General features: G+C 37.9%; 1 protein-coding gene across 4 annotated transcripts in view; it reads left to right on the top strand.

The window, feature by feature from the left end:
* Positions 1 to 13,765, top strand: part of cacna1ia (calcium voltage-gated channel subunit alpha1 Ia) — a 196,550-nt gene that overhangs the window by 167,335 nt on the left and 15,450 nt on the right. For all 4 annotated transcript variants that reach the window (XM_089128503.1, XM_089128502.1, XM_089128505.1 and 1 more), the window contains exons 30-32: positions 900 to 978; positions 1,152 to 1,273; positions 4,487 to 4,840. In XM_089128503.1, coding sequence (XP_088984629.1) covers positions 900 to 978; positions 1,152 to 1,273; positions 4,487 to 4,840 — 555 coding nt within the window. The remainder of the gene's footprint in view (positions 1 to 899; positions 979 to 1,151; positions 1,274 to 4,486; positions 4,841 to 13,765) is intronic.

Genomic DNA, 13,765 nt, shown 5'->3' on the forward strand with positions numbered 1-13,765 from the left:
CTTATACCTTTATATTTATAAGCAAAATTGCATAACATAATGAGAGAGTGTGTCTTGAAATATATTTATTTTTCTTACCCCTTTGGTAAATATTTATTTTTAGCTTTAAGCATAAATATAGCTAGGTTTAATAAGGTTTAAACATAAAACATGGTAGGAAATGTCCTTTTTAAGGCACTGCGGGATTACTGGGGTTTTGTTGTTAGCTATCAACTTAAACTTTAAGCTGTCTTATTTTTTTATGAATATAATAGACTATCTATCTTTATATATATATATATATATATATATATATAAAGATAGATAGTATATATATATATATATATATATATATATATATATATATATATATATATATATATATGAATATGAAAATCTACAAACTTTTGTGCACTAATTTTTTTCTACTTCATCTTACTCCAGATTGTGGTACTACTCTTGGATTCTGATAATTGTTATTTGGGTAACAGTTTACAATAAGGTTCATTTATTAAACATTAGTTAATGTATTAACTAACATGAACTAAAAACACATTTGTTACTGTTTTTGTTAATGTTTGTTAACATTAGTTAATACAAATCCATCTGTTCATTGTTTGTTCATGTTAGTTCATAGTGCATTAACTAATGTTATCAAGATTTTAATAAAGTATTAGTAAATGTTGAAATTAACATTTAACAAAGATTCACCAATGCTGAAGAAGTATTGTTCATTCTTAGTTAATGTTAACTAATGTAGTTAACTAATGAACCTTGTTGTAAAGTGTTACTGTTATTTGCTTTGGATAAAATGATCTCCTAAATGATTTAGTGTAAATGTAATATGGTGTGCTAGCCTGTATATTGTGTTAAGGGTGAGTGTATGAGTGCTGGTTTCAGTGTTGATTGGTGTGTTTCAGGTGGGGAACCTTGGCCTCCTCTTCATGCTGCTGTTCTTCATTTATGCTGCACTGGGGGTGGAATTGTTTGGAGAGCTGGGTAAACGCATACTATTCCTCTTTAATTCCTATCCTCACTGACTTTCTTGTGGTACAAAGCTGAATTTGGCAGGACTGCATAGGTTATATTGAAACAAAGCTTTTAGGTAAAAAGAAACATTCACAATATGCAACAAAACAAACTCTCTCTACGTCTCTATCTGTTTCCCTCAGTGTGCAACCAGGACTACCCATGTGAAGGCATGAGTCGTCACGCCACCTTTGAGAACTTCGGCATGGCGTTCCTCACCCTCTTTCAGGTCTCCACTGGTGATAACTGGAACGGCATAATGAAGGTACAGCAGAACAAAGAGCCATAGTACTATGAGCATCCCTTTGTTATAAAAAGAGGTGGGGACCACTAGTAAAAAAAAAACAAAAAACTTTGAAATTGTCAGATTTTTGATTTTTTAAAGGTTTTTAAAAGAAGTCTTATGCTCACCAAGACTACATGTATGTGATCAAAAAAGTGAAATATTATTACAATTTAAAACAGCTGTTATATATATATATATATATATATATATATATATATATATATATATATATATATATATATATATATATATATATATATATATATATATATATATATATATTATATTTTTAGAATAAAATTAGTTGTTTTAACTAATTAAACTGTGATTTGTGTGAACAGTCATTCTGGCAAGCTGATTCAAGTATTAAAAGGAGATGACAAATATAATTTGATATCCTCATCCTTACATCTGCCACTGCTGTACATGGGATTTTGTAGATTAATGAATAAATGCAATTCCAAACCAAATATGATTTAGATTTAAATATATAAGATGGTCAGCAATTCCAAACCAAATCTAATTTAGATTTGAATATAAGATGGTCAAGACCATAATAAATAGACCCTAATTGCATTAGGCTTACAATGTACAAACAACAGGAATACATTTCTTTGTATTTTGTTTTATGATTGCATTCTCGAAAAAACAACTTGCAAGTAGAATTGAAAAGAGAACATTGCTGTTGTCACTTTCTGGGACTGAAGAGAACGAGCACTCAGCAAAATATTAAAAATAGCAAATTTCAATGCTGCATCTGAATTCATTATAACAGACAAAACATAACAGAATGAAATGAGAACTTGGATCTTCTGTGTTCGATTCACTGCCATGTCATTTATGCTATGTATTCCCCTAATCTTATGAACTACTATAGTATATATTACAGTGTACGCCCAAGAGTTTAATGAATACAAAAAGAAGCATTCACTTTAGTGAAATAAGTTCTCCTCTCTCTCTCTCCAGTCCATAAAAATGGTTTAGTCCAGTGGTTATTAATTATAGCAGAAGGACCAAATTTATTGTCTTTTGTTTTTATTTTATTAGTTTGTCTTGAATGATTACTTGATCAACTTTGTATATAAATTGATATAAAATGGGTATATATATATATATATATATATATAGTTATTGCATAAGAAATCCCTATTAGGTTACATGGCACTAGATGTGGGCCTCCATGTCTATGTCTTACCGTATATGATATGAGTGGGGACACAAAATTTACTAGCTACGGCCGGGTTTCTAATGCATCGCCGCAGTAAAGATTCCAGCATAGGTTGTTATGAAAAGTCCTTTGAGGTAGTGGCTTATACATCTTCAGCGTCATAATCTGTTCTCACCATTTTTTTCACACTTTTCTTGATCTCCTTTTGGTTTGTACATTATTTCATTATAGCCTCTTTCATCATTGTTTCTCTCTCCTGCTCTCTGTATCTTTCTCGTCTATAATACACTTGTCTTTGAGGAATGAATTCTTATCTTCCTGTGTAAAGAGAACCTGCTACCTTTCATCCGCTCTCCCTCTAACCTGTCGTTTATATGGGAGGCATATGATGGAGGAACTACCAGCTCAGCATATTCAGCGCAGTAGTAAAGCACACCTGAATAAATGAGAACACATTGTCACGACATTGATGCATAGCACCCCACACACACCAGAGTGTGTGTGTGTGTGATGGAGGGTGACAGTTCCCCCCATTAGGCACACACACACACACACACACACAATCAGTTTTACAGTTGCAGTTGTTTCCTGGCAGCTAGAGCACAATAATCAGAGCTTTAAATTACAACGCGAGTTCCTTCATACCTGCAGAGAAGCCATCGCCTCCCCGAACCCATACCGCATGCATGAGTGGCCAAGCGAAATTACTCCGAGCAACTCTCAGTTACTGCAGCTTTGAAGGAAAGAAGTAGTTTGTTACATCAGAATAAATAAAAATAAACCTGGCAGTCTGGGATTTGTTCCTGTAGTCATGTTGTTCCTGATTTGTTCATGCTACATGCAGTCTTTTGCAAAATGCTGGTTGTCAGCAAACTGAAGGAGATGGAAGCCATGATCAATTTAAAAAAAAAGGTAATTATTTAGTGCTCATTGTTCGATTGATGTTATCTAATACACAGTAATTTGTCAAGTGTTAAGTGCACAACACTATTGAAACAAAGTTATTGACATTTCAGATTTCAGAACATAAAAATTAACTTAAGGGGCCGTTCACTTATCGTATCCGTCTACTTTCCAAAGCGCTTTTGCTCATGTGGCGTCTGTATTTGCTATGCAGCTATGAAATGCGCTCTCGACGAGGACTTTTAAGTAATGGATTTCCACCACCGAAAAACGCTTACTTTAGATTTATTTAAGGAGAAAAGAAAAAATGCTACTGGCATTCTTAATGACATTTTTTCATCAAACTGCACCTGAAAAAAAATCATGGCGCTTTTATTATGAGTGTGTGAATTGGAGCTGAGCGTTTTGTTTTTTTTCACGCTGGACTGCCGAGCACCCAGCTTAGCGATTTTACTGGTTGCCGAGAGTTGAAAAATGTTCAACTTTGGTTCAACGCAGCGCTCATCACTGTCAGTTTTTACTCAGCCATCCAATCACAGTGGAGTAGGGGTGGGACTAATACCACACGACCAAATGTCACAACATTCTTTCTGTATGTCAACGATTTGAACCAGCGAACCACCGAACAAAATGGATGAAAATATTTTTTAGTATGAAAAATTATCTGCGAAATCAGTTAACTGTGTAAACAAGTAACAAGTAAACTGTGCTGTGGATATTCTGTATCATAGCAACGAAATGTCTCAACGGAAAAAAAGCTGCGCTGCCAAAACGCTCTCAAGCGCCCACAGCTAGATGTTAGAATTACAGCCTTAAGTTTCGAGAGAGAGAGAGAGAGAATATACAATGCCAAATTAACTTAATCCGGTTGGGGGTTTCTCTTGTTTTTTTTGTTTTTTTTTTTGTTTGTTTTTTTTGTTTGTTTTTCCATTATTGTATTTTAAGGATGTTCAGATGTTTTTACTGGAGATCAAGGCAAAATTGCAGATTAAGAAAATGATCTTATTAGAGGAGGGATCGAGTATTAAAAAATCTGTGTAGTGAACCTGATTTGTCTAGGCAAATGAACATAACTGTTAAGTTCAAATATTTTTATGGTAACTCTATCTTCACTCCTGTAGGACACTCTTCGAGAATGCCCGCAGGGTGAATACACCTGTAATCCCAGCCTGCAGTTCATCTCTCCTATGTACTTTGTGAGCTTTGTGCTCACGGCCCAGTTTGTGCTCATCAATGTGGTTGTGGCGGTACTTATGAAACACCTGGATGACTCTAACAAAGAAGCCCAGGAGGAGGCAGAGATGGATGCTGAGATAGAGATGGAGCTAGCCCAGGGAGCGCTCTGCTGCATCTTAGGAGGGGTGGCTGGAGCCGATAAGAGCGGTGGGGGGCATCAGGGGGCTGGTCCCAGCTCTACTGCTCTACCTTACTCCCACGAGCCCAACACTGGCAGGAAACACAACTCACCGGCCCAGGTAGGACACAGTGCTGGTAGGGAATGGATAGATGGACTGATAAACAGATTATTGATCGAGGAATGCATTCATGAATATTATGATTTGGTTTGATGGATGGATGGATGGATGAATGAATAAATAAATGGATTTGGTCATGGAGCAAGGGAGGGATGAATTAATGATATGGGTGAAAGGAGGAACAGATAGATTGTCACTGTGATAGTAAATGGATGAATAATTAAATGATGGATGCATAAACGGATAGATTGTAGATGGCGGAATTTATTGATTAAGAAAAGGTTTGACTGAATGGATGGTCACAATGATGGAGATTGGAGGTGTGATTGAAGATTGGATTGATAAAGAGATAGATTGACTGATTGTTAATGGAAGTATGGATTTGGTTAATATTGGTTGGATGAATTCTTGCATGAATGTATGTAGTGTGTTATTTTAAATCACTGTTATTATGACATACATTACAATATGGTCATAATTATGCTGCAAGTTAAATCCCAAAATGGAAATTCAAAACATTGATGGTTATATATTTTATATAAATTGTATTTTATATAACAAATAGTTAATTATATTGCAAAGTCTTAAACCACAACTTTAATGTGTGCTTCTTTTACCGATATATTTAACTATATCTTTTGCATTTCTAATCCAAACAATGTCAAACTTGTCGCAAGTCACCCGTCAACCATCGGTTGAAAACCATCGGACTAACGGTTCTAGAGATATTCGATTAACGGACAGGCGCACGGACACACAGACAGACAGACGTTCCTGTAATTTATAGATAGATGGTGGCTCCCAGCATGCATTTTTGCATGAAGCATGTCACCATTGTTGAGATTCATATGCTTATTCTTGATGTCTGTGTGTCAAAAGACTTTTTCCCCATAATGTATTTTAAAATTCAGAATTCAGAATGTCTGATTTAATGAATGGATAGATAGATGATTTCTAGATGTTCTGTACAAGTTTGTGTACTGTCTGTAGTGTTTTGTAACAATCATTTGCCTTTATGTATGGAAAAATGTTAGCGCCCTTTGCTTATGTAGTATGATTTGGGTCTGCTAAAAAGGGCAAAAGAAGCATAATGATGGGGAAGGAGAAGCCACAGAATGAAACATTTTCATTATAGATCCTCAGTACTCACCCTAGCTTGGGTCCTGTCGCTATGGCAACACGTTGTGTTAGTCTGCATATGTCTCTTAGATATGTAAACTACACCTTTTGTAGTTAAGTTAAGGATCAAATGAAGGTTGCAGGTTGACCACCACAACAAATTAATGTGTAAATTAAAGTGCTCAATATGTATACAGTGTTTCCGCTACATTCATTCTCCCGTGGCGGGCCGCCACACTTAAAATCCTCCCGCCACGGCTGCAGCTTTTCAGTGACGTCTGACATTCTGCATATTGTGTTATTTTGTTAAGCCCCACTAAAGGCACAAAAAACTTTGTAAAGCACAATCAAGTTTTCACACTATCTTCCAAGACTTCTAAAGTCATTCAATAGCATAATTTGTGGCAAAATTAATATTTTAGTCTCTAAGTTAAAGTTAACGGAAAGTAATCTCGCCTCAGTCATTCTCCATGCATTCAGCATTCGCGCGCGTCGCGTTCGGTTGCGACAGTAACACGACGACACTCTCTTCAAGATCAATGTTCCCGATATTATACTTTATTTTGTAGATAAAGCATAAAGGTCTGTGATTTGCATAAAATGACTATCTTGCTGGAGTGGAGTTTATTGCCCTTTAGAATACACTAAGCATTAGTGCTGCACGATTAATCATATCACAGTCGTAATAGCGATCTCAAACCTATGCAATTATATAACGCAAAATGCCGCGATTTTATATGAAAAAAATCTCTTCTTTTTTGTCATCCTTTGACTAGTGTTACAAGATCCCCCTCTTGTGCAAATGCCTTTTCGCATTTTGCACGACAAGAAGTGAAAAGCTGCCTGTGAGTGCCCTAGATTAGAATAGATGAGACTCGCATAATGCGCATGCACTGACCGCGTGCCAGAATAAACAGTTCTCGTTCGAGCTTGAACGAACAATAGCACACACAATTATGCCAAAATGTCGTTTTGTCTAGTATCTTCATAATATAAGAAAAGTCTGTGGAGCAAAAGAGTTGTGCTATGAGGCGCGTGTGAGATGCGCGTCTCGGCAACGGGTTCTCTTAAAGGGCCAGCAGCGAATAAAGCGTTCTGTCAGTAAAGTTAAAAGAACATTAGGGAAATTAGAAAATTACTCACTGATCTTGACTAAAGAACTTTTGTAGCTTTAATAAGGATTATTCTATATATAATTTATGATTCATGCAGCGCAGACTGTTTGATAACTTTATTCAATTTCTGTACCTGTTAAGACAGGAAGGGCACAGGTAAATATGTTTTTTATTATGGGTTTATGTGGCGATTGTTTGAAGTTCACTTAATTTAAAAGCTGTTATATTTTTTTTTTTAAGCCTAATAATTTTTTTAAAAGTTGATAGCTTTCAATTGTAATGATGGAATCACTGTAATGTTGGTTTGGTTGATGGTTTATTGATCATTATAGGTGTTATCAATCATTTATTGTTGTTGTTGTTTTTAGTTTGAGTTGAGAAATAAACTTTAATCTGTGTGAGCATTTTACTTTAGAACCAAGCAAGTTGGACTCATGAAACCATTTTATTATATCGGAGTCGCAAATCGCAATTGCAATATTGGCTCAATAATGGCAATATGACATTTTTCCCAAATCGTGCAGCCCTACTAAGCATAGATTATAGATATCATCCCTTCGCTATGTTCTTTTCAATGTGAAGCGTTGCGTGCTGTGACTTGGTGTTGCTTCAAGTGCATCGTTCTGCACACGGGATGCGCATGATCGCTTATAATACTTTGGGGAGACAAGGGGGCGTGGCCTAAGGGAATATCACCCGTGGGCCACGCCCCATGGGCCTGCCCCCACAGCTTGAAAAAATCCTAGAGGAAACACTGGTATATATTAAAAAAAATCTTAATATGCGTTAAAATAACATTTATTGGGGTTTCTTCAAAATTGCATGTTTTTACAGTAACTGGGTGATGACGTCATAAGAGGGAGTGCATTAATGCACTCACTCTGTGTGTTCGAGTTGGGGGAGAATAAAACGATTCGTGGTACTCCCTTCAAACTAGAAATATCTATGAATTAAACATAGGAACTATTATGGTAGCGCACTTTGCGCACAGTCATGCCAAACCATGCATGACTAAATTAGCCTGCTTGTTATAAATGTGTATATTGTTATGTATGTTATATCTGTGGTTGCGGCAAGTAGGCTAACCTGAAAGTATTTGGAGGTACAGAAAAAATACTCTTTTTGCGGACGGGAGCGAGACCAAACATAAATGTTGCGGGAGGGAGAAAGTAACATAGAAAGTAGTTGAGAACATCAGTTATAATAATGACCCATGTATTAAAAAATGGTCGGGTTTAAATCGGGGTTCGGGCTCATAATTACACTTAATGTGTCGGGCTGGGCTTGGCTCGTGCTCGGTTAGGGTCGGGCTTGCATAACCAAGATCTAACGCAGGTATGCTAACACTGACAGGCACGAATCAGTCATTTGTCATTTGAGCCTCTCCCCCATTTTTGATGTCATCCCGCACAAACACAATAGCTAAAGGTATAGCGGAGGATTTTCTTTTTCCGGGTGGGTAGTCTATACTATTGGTCCACCTAATCGTCAACCATTCTGGTGATATGTTTACGTAAGGCCGTCGTACATGCTCGTCCCTATGTAGTTTTCGCTTTCAGGTGCATTATGTGTGATGAGTTACGGTTTCAGCCACTCCTTTGAAAATGGCTGAGGTTCGAAAGAGAAAAAATGTATACAAAGTGTATGAAAAGAAGAGAAAGGCCACAGAATTTAGAAACAAGACCAGGGTGATTTTGGGTGAATATTTCACACGCTGGCGTGCGCTAAAAGCACAGGTCGGGCTTCCCACTGATGCCGCAGTTGCGAAGATTCGACTAGATAGGTAAATTTTGTCATGCTATTTGGAGATGTTGCGCATGTGCATTTTTAAAAAAAAATTGGAGAGGGCGGGTCTTCTCTAAAATTCGGAAAGATCCTTTAACCATTTTTGCTAGTTAGGTCTCCAATATAACTGGAAGCCTACTTGCCATTTAACGGTAACTCTAGGCGTGGAGCATAGACCAGGCATAGACAGTAAAAGCCTGGAGTCCCTTTAATGACGTCACGCCCAGCCTAGTGGAAGGAAAGGGGGCGTGCTTAAAACCACTGTAAAATGTATAAACTTTTCATATTATATGCAGCATTTTGGTATAAAAAACATTAAAAAAAACAATTGTGGGCGGTTCTTATCTTTATGTTTAGTAAGCACATTGCATTATCTTTTTGAAAAGATTAACCTGCAATTTACACTTCAACTGCTAAATCAAATCCATCAGTCCGAACCATGAAAGAAAAGTTCCTCCCATGTGCATGCATGACTGGACTGCTAAAAACAGAATACTGACAAATGTTGTGGTGCACTTGCACAGACACACACACACGCCATGATGACTCACTGTCAGGCAGCTATTGTGGAGCTATAATTGTCTTTACCTGTCCATTTTTAGCTTCTGCAGCAGATTATGTAACTGCCGAGAGAAAAGGAAAAGAGAGGAGGAGGACAGAGAGAGAAAGGAATGGAATGCTAATTGAAGGGTAGAATTCATTGCAATGTTAAGCACATGGATTCAATGGTGAAGCTGGGCTTGTTTATGCACCTAAATTGTAAATGTTTTTACATTCTCATGCATTCAGGTAGCCTAGAAATCTAGACTCACCCTCCTAGCGGCAGCAAAATTATTTTGCGGCCAGTGTGGCCTAGCAACTCTCCGTTGACTTTCGAATTGGAAAAACCAAACTCTGGTCCGGCCAAACATATTGTGCATAGAGTTGGTGGGTGGGCTAAAAACAATGAAGGCAGAGTTATGACAGATGACATAGCTCACTCCCCCAACAGGGGCAAGAAGGGTCTTTGGTTACCATAACTACGATCCGATAAGTTGTGAAAATTGTGATCATGTGGTCCAGACAGAGAAGACAGAAACGGACTTTAAAACAAACTTTGCTACATTAATCATGGATAAACTGATCTATAAATGAACATGCAGCCCAGAAAATTGTGTGAAGTATTTACTGTTTTGTGTAGTCTTTTAATTCTATTAATTTTTATTTTTGATACTGTACATTTTATGATAGAACCAACATTCATTGTAACCTCACCTTGGTAGGGGTATACATTAGATGTAGGGTTTTAAAGTAATTTTTTTAAATTAAAAGAACATTTTTAATTACTCGCACTCGCGTCTCGCCTCTCTCTGCCATTGTATGCTACCACGACAAAGCACATACTCGACAAATGACGTCAGAAAAGCATCAGTACATTATAACGTCGCTGTCCGATGAAAACCGCGTATGTCCATTTTGCCGATTTTGAGATTTTTTGACGGATAGAATGTCCAGGTTCATTTCCGTATACAGCATGCTTCACATTGTCTAAATGACCAATGAAAAGTTGTGAAATCATGTCATCTGATTTCCATGTATACCCATTTGCTGTCAAAGCTGTCAATCACACAGCGTATCTTAACTCCATCCAGTCTGATAATGCCTAGTTCACACTACATGATTTTAAAATGTCGGGCTGAACTGTGCAGTTCACACTAAATTACTTGCTCTCAGTGAAATCATGAGTGTTCAAGTTGTTTAGCTGTTCACACCACACAACACAACGTGATTGATCCACAACAGGACGTAACTCACTACACGAGTTAACAACGCACTACACAGAGATACAACCACGATCGGATGATAAGAGCATATCATTTGTGACTCAATGAGAGCTGTTTCAGTACTATAGTACGGTCTAAATCCTGAAAATAATCAAACAAATAACGAGTTGACAACAACACGATTCTATCTGGTCTAGAAACCATGTTTTGTCACGAAAAACCACGCAATAAAACGAACCAGAAATGACGCGAAACTGCAGAGAAGAACACAACACGCGAATATGGACGTCAGACAGAAACTAGTGCTGCACACTGTTTGCTCGACGATCTGCTCTGAGAAAAAAAAATGCAAAAAAGAAAAAGTAAGATTTACCTGGTGTCCTCAACCCATGCGTTGCTATGATTGGCTGTACTCATGACATCACTGAGATTGAGTCGCGCGACTGCTCGAGATATCTAGCATGCTAGATATTTTTCTGAGCTCGGTGACCTGTCTGCGAGGTGTCTGCGAGCTGTCTTTGATGCGTTGTTGGCTCTTTCACACTATCGGATTGGCGAGCGTTAATCGTCCGCTAATCGCCCGCGATTTGCACGCGATAACACCCTGACTTGTCGGCGACTCAACGATTTGCAAATCGGGCTTAAATCGGGCTTAAAATCACGTAGTGTGAACTAGGCTTAAGCATTTTCACCTTTAAAGTCTATTCAAGTGCAGTATATTTTGTAAGCCATGTTGGTAGATAAGCACCTAGAATTTCCTTTTGTTGAAAGCCCAGATAAACAACGCATTCTCACCCCAAGGCGTCACCTTTGACCATGCTTCAATATTTGACGTTTTAGGCGCCCTTTAGCGTCACTTACATGACGCGATCCTACGGTGTCATCTAACTGACGCTAAAGGAAAGCGTCAGTTAGAGGACGCGGTTAGGTTTAGGTGTGGGGTGGGGGTAGGGTACACGCGATCCTAGGGCGTCATCTTACTGACGCTAAAGGGCGCCTAAAGCGTCAGATATTGAAGCATGTACAAATGCTTCCCAAGGCGTCAGTTAAGTGACGCCTTGGGGGTGAGAATGGGCTGAGATAAAAGTAAAAAGCTACTATTACGTTTAGATCCATGTCCGAGGCAGTTCGATTTCACTAACGCCTTTCATTTATATATATACGACTTTATTCTTGAAATGTTTTGACTTTAATCTCGTAATATTACAATTCCTTTTTTTACATTGTGGTTTAGGGCTTCCGTAATTTCTCGACAATTTTTAAGGAATGCAACATTTTAGTAACATTGTGTTTAAAACTAGCTACTTGTGAGGTTGAACAACTATGAGTTCTCACAGCAGAAACAAACAAAAAAGGTATTTTTCTTTGATGCTTTAAAAAAACGTTTTGGACATATGGGAGTACTATATTTATGGAAAGTTGCTTATCAGTCCAGATAGCTCTCCAAGCAAAATGCTTCCATGTTTTCTAATTAGATCAACCAGTGTATGGAGCCAAGAAAGAAACGTCTCAAGTCTTCAGCTGTTGTAGTGTGGGCACATGTGTTGAAACTATCGCCCCAGTGCTGGTTCCAGGATCCAAAGAGACAGATCACTGCCTGAAGAAAGTGATGTCACATACCTGTGCAGGGTCTCGAGTAGATAGTGGCAAACACAAAGGCACACATAACAACACAGACTACAGCTTACCATGCAGTGAATCCAGTCCTTATCACTACCTGCAGGCACAGGGCTGAGAGATGGAGAGGAGGAGACAAAGAGAGAAACATAGACAGGAAAGAGGTATAAATGACAGTCAGCAAAACAGGAATTGGAAAAAGCTAGTTTGACTTTAAGCAGAAGCCATGTCAACAGACTCAAAGCATTTCATCTCGTCAGAGAGAAAGAGCAGAACGGAAGAAGGTTAGAAACACAAAGAATGCAAATGTGGCATTCATGAGCTTCATTTTTGCTTAAGTTTTTTTTTTTTTTACAGCAGAAGTTTTCACAAAAAAAATTGAATCTGTTTTTAGTAGACAGTACTGCCCACCTACTTAGACTAAAACCATACATATTTTAGTGTACTTGTTTCTGTCACGGTATGTGGCAGATATGAAGCTAGTGATGGGATGGTTGATGCCGGGGCTCCAATGCTCTGACACAGTTTTCAAAGCACTATTGTATCACACACTGTACTGAAGCTTGTATCGACATGACCACGTCAAATACAACTACATGATTGATGACAATTGATGACATTTGAAGGAAACTTGATGGAAATGGAAATGGGGAAGTGATTATGGAGGGGGCATTATTTAAATGATTTAAAGTGCACCTATTACGGCATTTAAAATGTTCCTAATATTGTTCCGGGAGTCCACAACAACAGTTTTACATGAATGCAATGACAAAAAACACTTTTGTTGTCTTATAATATGCATTTATTTATACCTGATTTACTCACCGACTCCCAAATGATTCGTACAATGACTCATTTTTCCAAACCACTCCTTTGCGTGACGCTAATCGGCGGTGATTGGTCAGATGACCCAGTCAGATATAGTTTGTTAGCCCAACACATAAACATATTGATAAAGCACTGCAGTACTACAAGACACTCTATTATTTATGACAACTCCAATAACAGCGACAAACATTTCACATATTTAAAAAACTTGACATTGGAGACCTAGAGGCTGCGCTGAGCATAACTTACACACACACACACACATACTTATTGCGCCTTCCCTCCTCACGCCCCGAGGCTACAAAACCCATAAAAGCAACAATTATTAATAATACTTACAGGTTGTGATTCGGAGGAGGAAGCTGATCCATATATGACTGGGTACTGAGACCTCCTTTGGGAACAACCGGCTTGCGAATCCACATTTGAATGAATTTATGTTTTTGAATGATTCGTCATTAAAATGATGAGAACACAATCGGTTTATACTGTTGTGGTATCGTTGCAAATATGAACTCTAACAACCAATTTTTCACATGCTCGTCCCTGGTAAATGAATACAAAGTGGCTGAACTATCTTTGCATTGTAGAACACAGCGTCTTCTTGACATGATGCTATTCAGCTGAAGTATTTGTGTTCTAGACTTCAACACTTCCGTCTGCGCGCGCAGTAACTGGGCGTGGCCAATATGCTTATG

This window comes from Pimephales promelas, chromosome 3 (assembly GCF_988280905.1).
Source record: "Pimephales promelas chromosome 3, fPimPro1.hap1.1, whole genome shotgun sequence".
NCBI lineage: Eukaryota > Metazoa > Chordata > Actinopteri > Cypriniformes > Leuciscidae > Pimephales > Pimephales promelas.